The 13231-nt window shown below is 36.9% G+C and overlaps 1 protein-coding gene across 1 annotated transcript in view; it reads right to left on the bottom strand.

The window, feature by feature from the left end:
• Positions 1-745: 745 nt before the first annotated feature.
• ap1m1 (adaptor related protein complex 1 subunit mu 1) overlaps positions 746-13231 on the bottom strand; it is a 28305-nt gene continuing 15819 nt past the window's right edge. Inside the window, exons 11-12 of the mRNA XM_056271629.1 lie at positions 3222-3297; positions 746-871 (exon numbers count right to left, since the gene is read on the bottom strand). Of these exons, the coding sequence (XP_056127604.1) occupies positions 849-871; positions 3222-3297 (99 nt within the window). The 3' untranslated portion in view covers positions 746-848. The remainder of the gene's footprint in view (positions 872-3221; positions 3298-13231) is intronic.

Raw genomic sequence — 13231 nt, 5'->3', positions numbered from 1 at the left:
AAAGGAATAACGTCAAAAATACTGACAAAAGAACATCTGAGAACTGCTACTGGATTAGCTCATGTAAAACGGTTCAATTTGGATTTACAGACTATAATATTTCTATTCAGTTGACCTTTTTGGACTTGAACACTTCTGTAATGAGCAACATACTATCTCTGTGACCTACCGACTGCTGTCGGACTCAACGGATAAATAACCACAAACATGAAGCGTTTACAGTATGGAAACATCGTCTTCTGAAACGCAACGCGTATGAACGCTTCCTCCTTGAGATGTGACGTGAAACCATTGGTTAAGGACTGCGTTTTCATAAAACGTGTACAGGAACATGATGGACGCACACTGACGGCCCATGACACGACAGAACTGAACACACACATCTGCAGTTTGTGAAGTAAAGCACGAGGAAAGACCCTGAAAGGATTTCAGTACAGGCGAAATATGTGAATCCTCTCAAAGACATCAGGCTCATATTTCAACACAAAGTCAAAAGAATCAATGAGAATTTGAAGGGGAATGTGATTAATTATCATGATTATAATGTAACAATACAAAAAAAAAAAAATCTTGATTCTAAAAACAAGTAAAGATTCATATGATCATTCAAATGTTCTGGAGTGTGTCGTAAGATTAATCTATCTGCCTTTTCTGATGTTCAGGGTCTTTGGAAAATTTGGACAAAATCTTAGTAACACTGTATGAAAGATTCAATTCCAATTTATAAATCTAAGATCTAGGCCTGTATTGCTTTTAAATCAGACAAAGCACTACTGCAGATGAGTGTGAGAAAGAGAGAGACAGACACACATCCTTGACCCATGATGCTCTGGACCAATTCCTCACGTTTACTGAGTCCGCAGCTGATAGTCTGCAAAGAAAGGAGGAAATGAGCAAAGCTTAATTAAATGCCCAGAACGACAGGAAACAGGAAAAAATGAAAACACAGGGGGAAAGTTAATTGTGACAGCTGAACTTTCTCTCTCCACCCATCAAAACACAATCAAAAACTGAATCAATCCGTAAAATTGAGACATAAGTTCACAAAATGAACAAATTATGATTATAAAACTTGCTTGATGCGGATTGGTCAATTCAGCGTGGCAGATCAAGTAAACAGCACACATAGGAGGAAGACTAAATCTAGTTTACATGATTATAGAAAGTTATGCAACAATTTTGCAATATGAACACACTGCATTTTGTCCTTAAATTGTCATTAGGCTAGTTTCACAACCCTGAGAGCTTCAAGACAAAACAGGTTTTAATAGTGTCTTTGGTTTAAAGGGATATTTCACCTAAAAATAAATAATTTGATGATATTTTGAAGAATGTTAGAATTCTTCAAAATATCTTTTTTTGTGTTCAGCAGAACATTTTTGGGTGAACTATCGCTTTAAACTTTAGCGGTACCCTGGCATTAGAGTTCAATTCACCCCTGTCCTGTGAATCAGTTCAAACTGTCCATTTTAATCAATCGATTCGATAATTAGTTTGTCATCATGTGCCTTTTTAAAAAATAAATTCATGTCTAAATGTCAAAAATAAATGCTAGTAAACATTTCGGTATATAACAGTCCTTCCAGTTTTTTTGTGATTGTTTCGGGCAAAAATCCTTGATTACGCGGCACGTTTTCTTTAAAAATGCGATGGACTAGCGGGATATTCATGCAATTTTATGCGATGAAATTGCGGGAACTTGCAAAAACTGCGGTTTGATGAAAAAGAGAAAAAAAAGTGATTCCCCCAACACCCTGTTCTCACTAGGCTCCTACCTTAATGTAAAGAGTCATTTTTTATTACTTCCTATGATAAGCAAGCATACTACATCACAGAAAGTGCTGGAATATTTCAGTTCTCATCTTGTTTTATTTCAGACTGTAACGACGAATGGAAATAAGGTGTGGCCCCTTTAAGAGCTGCGCGCTCCCTGTCTAACTATCTGCAGTATTATATTGTATGTGCCATGCGCCTCGAACACCCCATGTGTGCGGGTAATTTCTGTTTGATGCTACTTCTTTTATCTTATTTTGTTTATTAAGTAACGATGTGGACGGTAGAACGTGTGACAGACAGTTATACGAGTTCGATTTGGGAATAAAGTGCGAGTTGTGAGATGCCAATCGCCTCCGTGAGTCTGTCTGGCCTCTGCAATAACTTCAGCTGTGACTGTGAGCTATCCCTATTTTTCTTCCCGACACAACGCGTTACAAGACCTTAATAAACACATCAAACTTACAAAACATTGATGAGTCAAACAAGTTCTGTAGCTTTACTAGAGGAATATGCTACAACTTCTGTAAAAATGAATAAATTAAATATTTAAAAATAAAGTGTGCTCCTGTTTTACAGCTTTTCAATGATGTTCACGTCGCGTAATTACGTCACTTCATAACGTTCCCATGGCAACAGGGGGAAACGGCTGCTCTCGTGTGAAGCAAACGCAACATTTTCCAAATTTTTGTTTACTTTTTTATATATGACTTTTTTGCGACGAAAATGCGGGGATTATAAAATCATGCAAGCCCCGCATATTTTGCGCGGAAATCAGCAATTTATGCGGCAAAATTGCAGAGTATTTGAAAAAAATGCGGCACATAAATATGCGAACTTTGGCTGATTATGCACTAAATCATGCGATCGCATAATCATGTTTTTCTGGAGGGACTGATATAAATGACAATTATTAAACCCATTCTTGTGTTCATTAAACATGCATTGATTATTTTGACTTATTATTTTGGAATTCAATTTGTATTACCTACAATGACTGTTATTATGGTTCCTTCTATCGGATTACATTTAATCATTTAGCAGATATATTATATTATATACAAATCATATTGCTTTACTATACCACTCAAAAATATAAATAATACCTTTGACTAATAAAACATGTGAAACAAACGGAGGCTCAGCTCTTGGCTGTAACGAGACGCACACGTGTCAAACTTTAAAATGCAAAGTCAAAAAAAAAAGTTTGTACTACAAACTGTACCAGCGTTTCTAATTTTATCTCGGTTTCACCATCTCTCCACGCGTCTGTCCTGAACATCCTCTTTTCGCAGAACAATTTCACCTCCGCATACAACACTAATCTCCCATCATTCTCTACCACATTGCTTAATAGTTACCAAATACCTGCAATACTGTGAAAAACAAAGACAAAAATAGAGAAAGAGAGAAGAGAGGATGAGAAAGAGGATGAGAGAGTCGCTTACCTCCGTTCTGGGTGATGTATCGAACCCACGGGAGCGCCTGATAGCCGCTCTTCTCGATGATCTTCAGGTAACGCACCTGTCGAAACACACACCACTGTAACACCACGCAATGCATTCAGGCCGATGGAAACACCAATACATTTGAGGGATGCAAAACAATAATGCTAAAGCCTTTGGTTCGGTGTAAATTATATGCGAAATTTAAGTTGCTTTTCCATCTTTACAGTGCAAAGTTGGCTACAGATGGCTTTACAGAGAAAGAAAGAACAAAAATATTGTATTTAAGTATGCAATATGATAAATCCTGCACACTTATGCACATATCAGTTACTTGCACATATGTGACCCTGGACCACAAAACCAGTCATATGGGTCAATTTTTTGATATTGAGATTTACACATCATCTGAAAGCTGAATTAATAAGCTTATCATTGATGTATGGTAGGATAGGACGATATTGCTCGAGATCTGGAATCTGAGGGTGCAAAAAAAATCAAAACATTGAGAAAATCTCCTTTAAAATTGTGCATTTATGTTCACGATTGTGCTGCATTCACTCACAAAAATAAATCTTTTATATATTTACGGCAGGAAATTTACGAAATATCTTCATGGGACATGATCTTTACTTAATATCCTAATGATTTTTGGCATAAAAGAAAAATCGATAATTTTGACCCATATAATGTATTGTTGGCTATTGCCACAAATATACCCGTGCGACATGTGACTGGTTTTGTGGTCCAGGGTCACATATGCTAGGTTAATTCTTCATTGATAGTATGCAATATGATTCAACAAAAAAATGGGGTTGTGGAATATCTCGCAAGGGCACAAACATCCCAGTCTTGTGGCATCTAAACATAACTTTGCATTAGCTTCAGGTCAGGCCAATGCGGGCATCACACGGGCAGCAGAGCCTGGGAAAGTGGCAGAGTGTGATGCCACGGGCGGAAGCGCATGAAGAAGTGAGATTGGGGAAACGGCACCTTTCAGTGCCGAGCGCTATTGAGTCACTCGTTGCATCCTTACGACGGGGCCTTGCATCACTGCTCACAACAGAAGCCTTTGCACAACCCTTCCAAAACATGCTGAAAGAGCACAATCACGTTTGGTAAGAGATGACAGATACCCTGATACTCAGAATTAGAGATGAAGTGTGTTGTATTTTCTCACGTTTAAATATGGTTAAGCAAGTTTAATGTGCAGAGACAACTATTTTAAAGTCTTATGCTTATGGCGTTCTGGGTGGTTTCTTACGGTCTCAAGTACCTCTTGACACATTATATATATATATATATATATATATATATATATATATATATATATATATATATATGTACATATCAGTACAGTATAATACACATATCAGTATATATATATATATATATATATATATATATATATATATATCAGTACATATACAGGGCTCAAATTTAATCCAATTTAATCAATTTAATTGTCCAGAACAAGTGGATTTTTTGAAGGGGCAAATAAAAGAGAAACCTGATTGAATACGCCAATAACAAAAAAATAAAGTCTCTTACATTTTAGATGCAATATTGACTGTTTTTGTTCTGTTTCAGCAGCAACGATCACAGCAGAACCATAGCACATCTCACAGCAACACTCAACCGTGTTTCATTACTGAATGATTCAGTGTTTTGAACGAATCAGTTGAGTGAAAGATTCAATGACCCATTCATAAACAACTCCCTCATTCTTGAATGAATCAGCCTTTAAATTTTATAAACATTGTTTTAATGAATGACATTAAGACGGACACTTGTCACCACGTACTGGCGGTTTAGTTTTATGTTTAGAAGCATCATCCCCCCCCCCTTAACATTTCTTATTTGTACTTTCAAAAAATATTTAAAACAATTTCATAACATTATTTAATGCAGTTGTAATCTTTCAAATTTGATTAGTAGCCACTCTATAGAATTTTAATATTCTAATTGAATTTGTTTTAATCAAATTTAAGACTTTAAAAATGAAAGATGAAGCATACATCTTCATTTATAAATGAAAAAAAAAAAATGAAAAAAAAAAGCCCTCTGGGGAAATACCACAAATATGCAGATTTAAATATGTCAAAGTTGATAGAACACTGATGAGAATATTGAATAAATTATATTTAAGGCCCTTGCACACTGAGTCCGAAATTTTCGTATGCGTTAACTTTTTTTGTATTCGTGATTCGGTGGCTCTGTCAAAACACCATTCAAACTGCTCGCTACGGATGCGAAAAACGCAGAAAATCGAACCCGATTCGATTTTTTTTTATGACGGACGAAAGTTTCGGAGGCAGTGTGCAAGCGTGATTGACATAACGTGAGCTCGTATTAATTATTTAACGTGCAAGAATTTCGGACTCAGTGTGCAAGGGCCTTTACACCACAAAAAAAATCTATTCGGTCATTCACTTTCCTGAAGGACAAGCACATGTCGAGCCCTGATATATACAATATATATATATATATATATGAACTCTAAAATGAAGTCACCAATGAGTAAGTTACTATCTGTTTGACAGAACAATTCACAGGGGTGGAAGGGGCGGTAGGAGTGTTTGGGATTTTTTTTTTTTTGGAAGCTATCTTTATTTTTGCCATGAATTTCATTTGATGTCGCTAGTCACCTTTAGTTTAAACATCTCTCGAGATCAGGGTGGACATTTAAGACAAATGAAATTACAGTAGTCCTGTCCAAGCGCGTCCTCCAGCAGCTCAGTGTTTGTTGATTTTGCAGGGTTTTTAATCTACCGAGCGTTTGTTCTAATCATGGACTCTATTCTCCCTGAAAACCGTTCAGAAATAGCCCAGCAGACGCAAATTAGACTTATGCAGAATGAGAGATGTATTCTAGGTATCAATGCAGATTTTAAAAAGAACTCGGTCCAGTTAAAGCAAGAGGACAACCCTGCGCGGGCACGTTTCAGGAGGTATTTTTGGGAACACCGTGTCCTGGCGTCCGTGAGCCGGTAATGTGCCACTCTTGGGTGCAGCTCACACAAACTTACTAGGCCACCATCAGTGCAAGCGAACAGCAGACGGGCACAGCGAGACGGCCAGACTGTAAAGGTCTAAATGCAGAGCCATCCGAGCGACGCTTGTTTTGAGTAAATGTAGCGATTCGGTCTTGTCGGGTTGAGTTTATGTCATGCTTTTGGTCACCTTTGGCTCGGTCAGCCCTTCATGAACACTAGTGTATATTTGTAGCCGACACTGAGGACGCTGGACGTGTGGGTAGTGCTGAGATTTGCGTGGTCACCACCGGTCTCTCATTAGCATGAACTAACTGGCCTGTGGAGCGAGCTCAAAGTCGGAGACGGGTAGTCAGACTTGCACGAACATACGCGGCCACAGACACACACACATCAAACCCTCGACCTGTCGCTGACTCAGCTCTTTACGCTCACTATGTAAACAAGAAAACAGAATATACATGAGGGATGTTGCTGAAGGACAGTACTTTAGTTTTTTTTAGACTGATAATGAGATGAACAAAATTAAAAACATACTGTTGACAACAACATGAAGAGGGAAAAACAATATACGGCATTACCACAGGGCTTCTCATTAACATCAACCAACCCACCAAACACGGGTGTATTTCAACAGTGGCTTGTAACACAGTCACTCCTACTAGACACTTTGGCGGGTTGAATTTTATCCAATACATATATTTTTCTATTGTAGTCTTTTAAAAAGGCATCTGAAAATATAAACTAAGTGCAATGTAGTGTCAAAAATATCGGTACTATGATCTCTCTCTCTCTCTCTCTCTCTCTCTCTCTCTCTCTCTCTCTCTCTCTCTCTCTCTCTCTCTCTCTCTCTCTCTCTCTCTCTCTCTCTCTCTCTCTCTCTCTCTCTCTCTCTCTCTCTCTCTCTCTCTCTCTCTCTCTCTCTCTCTCGAACGAAATGCCGGTCTTGGTGAGTATTCACGTAAACACAATAAGTTGTTTTAAGTGAACGTAAACAGTTGAGAAAGAAAGCGCATGTATAATGGATCTGTGCGTCAGGTCTTAAAGTGACAGCAGCCTAATATTCCTGCAGCCAAATTATGAGATAATATTAAAGATATCTATATGGCAATTTTTCCCCATGGTATCGGTCAAAATTGTTGCCAGTGAAAATGCTGAATGGCTCGTAACTTTGGAAAACCACTAGCCACAGTGGCTGGTGAGCAAAAAAAGTTAATGTCAAGCCCATGCCATAACACATAGTAATGCGATATTTTATATATTACTCAAATATTATTTCCATGCCATTTGTAATTACATATTTGTGCCATTTTAGTGATGATAAAATCCAGTAAAAATAATATGACATGACGTAATATTATGAGAGCAAATTTAAAGTGCAAAAAAACTATGACTAAAACAAACAAAAACACTGATTTTGATTCAAGAGTCAAATTATACATTGGAAAAAGTGGCGACCTAACACAGAACCAAAACCATTTAGAAAAAAATCTCCTTTAAAAACAAAAACACTAAAATGTATTATAATTATTTTAAATTATTTTGCACCAAACAGTCCTGGTTTTATTAATAAAACTGAGAAATATGCCTAAAATAATATATAAATATATATATATATATATACACACACATATACATTATATATATATATATATATATATATATATATGTATATGTGTGTGTGTGTGTGTGTGTATATATATATATATATATATATATATATAGGATTATAGTAAAAGATTAGTTGTAGTCCTATCCTGAATCTGTGGTTTACATTTTATTTTCGGCCTTTATAGGCCAGTAGAAATACGACAAGATTGAATGTTGAAGAAAATGTTGCGAGCCAGACTCGAACATGTCATATTAGGCCATGGCTCTGACATGCGGGCACGGTCCTGAAGGCCTCAAAGCTTTAGGGAGTTAAAGATGGTTTGAGTCTTAGAAATATTTGAGAAAATTACACGTCTACAAAGTCTGTGCCCTCAGAGCCGATGAGCTCCTGACGGTAATAGAGGAACGGTCATTTACTGCAGAACCGGCAATGAGATGCTGCACGTTCCACCTAATAACAGTGTGCAAACACACAACACTTATCGACAAAAAAGCAACTTTAATTGCAGAAGCCGAGCACTTCGAGGATCAGAAAACTGCCAGTGTTCACGCTTTCACATGAGGTTCATCAGAACATAAATATAGCCATGCTGGGAAACCTATTCCCGTTTTCATATAAAACCCTAAAAATAGCTCATGCATGTGTCTATTTGTGACAGACTAGTGGTGATAGTCCAAAGGCCGCGCTCAGACTGTCCAGTGCATCGAGACAGACTGCAGATCTCCAGATGCGGTCGGCCAGTCTTAGACAAATGGCCCAAGGCTTGACCAAACCCACAGCCTGGATCTGCGAGCACAATCAGCTGGCAGCGTTAATGGCAGGGGACGCGACGCCTGGCGCTCGGGCCAGGAGACAGGCTGGTGTACGGAGACGGGAGAGGTTATCAAAGCCTTCCTGAGGTTTCCGACCAGGTCAGCACCCAGACTGCCTCTCTCACGGGAACCGAACAGTCAACAAGTTCACCGTGGAGCCGAGTCGACTTTTCGTGATGCGTCTGTAATTGAAGCCCACTAGGGATCAGATGTGGCCGATTTGGGATGGTCTTGATTTATGGAAGAACTTGCCTGCATTTTCCCTCTCCGAAGCGGTTATCGTTTGGTCTTTTGAGGAGTAAAACATATGGGGGACATAACAAACAAATAAATAAATGTATATACTGTACGTATGTGTACTGTAGTATACAGGTGAAACTCGAAAAATTAGAATATCGTGCAAAAGTTAATTTATTTCAGTAATTCAACTTAAAAGGTGAAACTAATATATTATATAGACTCATCACATGCAAAGTGAGATATTTCAAGCCATTATTTGTTATAATTTTGATGATTATGGTTTACAGATATGAAAACCTTTTCACAATATTTGGGGTTTTCATAAGCTGTAGGCCATAATCATCAAAATTATAACAAATAAAGGCTTGAAATATCTCACTTTGAGTCTATAAAATATATTAGTTTCACCTTTTAAGTTGAATTTCTGAATTTTTCTGATATTCTAATTTTTCGAGTTTCACCTGTATATATATATTCGTGTGTGTGTGTGTGTGTGAGAGAGAGAGATGAAGTAGCTTTATCAATCCTATATATATATATATATATATATATATATATATATTGCTATATCAACTAGGGGTGCGCCGATCCGATACTCCGTATCGATATTGCTGATATTTTGCCGAATCGGGTATCGGCTATGACGACACCATCCAAATATGATATTGTGCATATGTTATTGTTATACAACACAAAAGGCACAAAAACATTATAAAGCACCTTGTACTATATTCCAAGTTGTCTGAAGCCATTCCATATAGTTTAATGTGAGGAACAGATTTAAGTCATTGAGTGCTTCCCTTCGCTGCAGCTGTCAATCATTCATTCTCCATTCAGCATTCGGTTACGACAGTCAACACGATGAAACTCTCTCCAAGATGATTCAATGTCCCTATTATTATACTGCAGATAAATAAAGGTCTATGATTTTGCATAAAAGTGCTTTATCTTGCTGGAGTTTCACATGTTACTTTCTCTCGGGTTTCTGTTAGATCACAACACTGGAGTAGAGAAATTTAAAACTGTTAAAAGGCTCAAATTTTTGAATAAATAAATATATATCTTCCCTTTGTGCTTTGAACTTCTTTTTTTTCGTGCCGCTCTGAATCGGAGCCTTTCATATTACAATACTTTTGCGCAATGGCAGTTTATTGATAGCCTTAGTTGTTCTGTCCTATCTATCATATGTTGCTGCTTCATTAAAAAGCTGCGCTTAAAAATTTAAAAAGAAATGTCTTTTAATTATATAGTATATATTTTGTCCGTATATTGTTTTACAAAGTTAGGAAAATGATGTTTAAGTCAAGCTTGATGCCTTTCACAGTGAGGCATACAGATACAGTTTATTAGGTAACTCGGCAATGTTTTTTTAATTATTATTTTAGTATTGGATCGGTACCATCGGCCAATAATGAATCCCAGGTATCGGAGGCAAAAAAGGCGGATCACGCAATCCCTAATATCAACAACATAAATGTAATATTACAACATGCATTTGCAAAGACAGTGAAACGGGTGACCTTAGTTACATGACAGGCAAATAGTAGAGTGTGCAACTCGAGTTGTGACTATTTCATAATGCACTATTACGCAATGTTTGTCATTTTGCATATTATAGTAAACTAAAATTCTTTTACCTAACCTAACTTATAAGCCATTTTAATGATGCACATTTTGAATGAAATGAAAATACATTGACAATGTTAAAACACAAGACAAACGGCAAAGGCAAGAAAAAAAAATTAAAAAAAAATTGAATAATAATTGACACTGATCAAATGGTTTTGCTTCAAGATTCAGATTTAACATTGGACAAAGTCAGACCAAAGCCGTTTAGAAAAACTCTCCTGTATTATTATTATATATTATACTATAATAATAAGTTTATCAAAGGTTATCAAAAGGCTTGAGTTTTTTGAGATCGAAGCCCACTGAGGATCAGATGTGGCTTATTCGCGATAGTCTTGATTTATGGAAGAACTAACATGCATTTTACGTTCCCAAAGCTGTAATTGTTTGGTTTCTTCGGGGAGGAAGATGTTCGGCAGAGATCTAAACCCCCCGCGGGACAGCTGGGAAGCAGATGAATGAAAACGGCACAAAAATGAGAGAGAGGAAATCTCACACAAGTTCAGCGCTTAATTAAATCTGACTTTCCCCTCATCATTTTTGCCCAAACATCCTCACTCTTGGGGGAAATTGAGTTTCAGACGGCTTTATGTCGTTGACATCCGCGTGGGCTGACGAACACAACTTACCATTATATAGAGGAAATCTACCGTTCCCGACCTTTCAAACATCTCCCGTTTAAAATTAGAGGTAATTTCATTGAAATAGTTCTTCTTTATGAATATCATACTCGAGGTCGCACAGAGGTCAGCTTTGAAAACTGCTGTTTCACTGTCAAACTCTTTTGATTCTCTGTAATTTGCCTGATTCGTCTGATGTCACAGCAGTCAGGCTGTTATTTAAGTGTGCGGTTTGTGGAGTTTATTGTCAATTGTTCGTCTGGTTTGTGGGTTATAGACAAAAACAGCTGAATATCAAACAATGCTTTAAAAGACATTATATATTCATTTAACATTTAACACTTTAAAAGATCAGCTATAACATTTTAACAGAATAAATACTCACGTAAGCATATGTAATGTGGTTTTTAGCTTTCAAGCAGCATTTTCGAATAGTTTATTTGCGTATTACAGTGCATTTGCTTTATTTCTACCAAACTGAGAGATGATGCTAAACTATTTTTGGTGGTAATCGAGACTGTTTTTAACCTGGAATACACTTTTCCCTGATCTAAGAAAACAAACAAGAATATATTTCAAGTCTGTTTTGTTTGTTTGAACATTTACAGTGTCTCTCAGGCCCTCCACGCCTCCGGAGAATACATCTATCATCTGTGGGAACTGAAGGAGGAATTTCTCCTTTAAAGAGCACTTCATCACTCCACGCGCTTTAAGAATGACACCTGCAACTCAACGGCCATCAGTCAGCACACGTTACTGACCCGTAAACGCCTACAACAACACCACACATGCTTAACGGCATTATATAAGAGATCAAGCATCTGCAATGGGGAAAGAAAGAGAGCAAAGTTTGTACTCCTCAAATCGTGTGTGTTGTGCTGGTGCTGTAGAGGTCAAATACACAAATTTCACCTGCTGCAAATTTTTTTTGGGGAAAAAAATCAAATTTAATTTTTTTTCTCATAAAAATTGCAACTGCACTTTAAAATGAGATTTAAAACAATTCTGGTTTCCAATGGTTGTTTGTAGGGCTGCACAATTTGGCAATATTTGCGATTATATATTATTATTGGTATAATCATCTGTTTAGCTGTGCATTTACTGAATGAACACTGTGCCACTGTTTGTACTGCATTTTATTTTTTATTCTAAACTGTTAATTATTTCTTTTAATTATTTTAATTTCCTCTATGTAAAGCACTTTGAATTACCATTGTGTATGAAATGTGCTATATAAATAAACTTGCCTTGCCTATAACAAAAAAATAATGAGAAAAATATGTATTATTATTATAATACATATTATAATTTGAATTATTACTATAGCAATTAGACTATTATTACCAAACAAAGAAATATTACTATATTAGTACACTAATATTCCACTGTAAAATAAAAAATGAGTATTTAAGAAAAGTTAAATAATTATAATATATAACAATACATTTTATATTAATATTATAATAGAAAGCATAATTAATAAACAAATAATAATAAAGGCGCTCTTAATTTCTCCATTTTCAAACGTTAACCCATGGAACTTAGGCCTTGTCCACACAGACATGGGTATTTTTATAACCGTGACTTTTTTTTACGCGGTTCGGGCCGTTCGTCCACACGGAAACGCAGTATCAGGACACTGAAACCGAACATTTTTGAAAACCCCTGCCAGGGTGAGGATTTTCAGAAACGGCGGTTACAGTGTTGTCGTGTAGACAGTAAAACCGGGGTTTTTGCCTTGCGACGTCAGAGTGTGCGCCGTTATCCGCCTACCGGAACCGGTAATAACTTTCTGTTAGGCTTCCGATCGGCCAACGTGGCTTTACGGTTAGGGTTATATCGCCGCCTGCTGGTGTGGCATGCTTTTGACAGCGCTTGATAGTGTGTTTTTGCGTTTTCATGTAGACGGAGATTTTTTTTTTAAACCGAGCATGCGTGGACTTTTTTTTTTTAAACTCCGGTTATAAAAATACCTGCGTCCGTGTGGACAAGGCCTTATTTTAACGGAAAACCGCAGGGAAGGCATGAAACGGAAGTTGCAATAATCTTGTCTTCTAAATTGTGACGTACATCCGTGTGAAACGGCTTCTCAAACAAGAACAAATGT

Source organism: Rhinichthys klamathensis, unplaced genomic scaffold, assembly GCF_029890125.1.
Source record: "Rhinichthys klamathensis goyatoka isolate OS25496 unplaced genomic scaffold, OSU_Roscu_1.1 h1tg000323l_1, whole genome shotgun sequence".
Classification (NCBI taxonomy): Eukaryota; Metazoa; Chordata; class Actinopteri; order Cypriniformes; family Leuciscidae; genus Rhinichthys; species Rhinichthys klamathensis.
The sequence above is the reverse complement of the archived record's forward strand: the minus strand, read 5'-3'. Positions and strand labels throughout refer to the sequence as shown.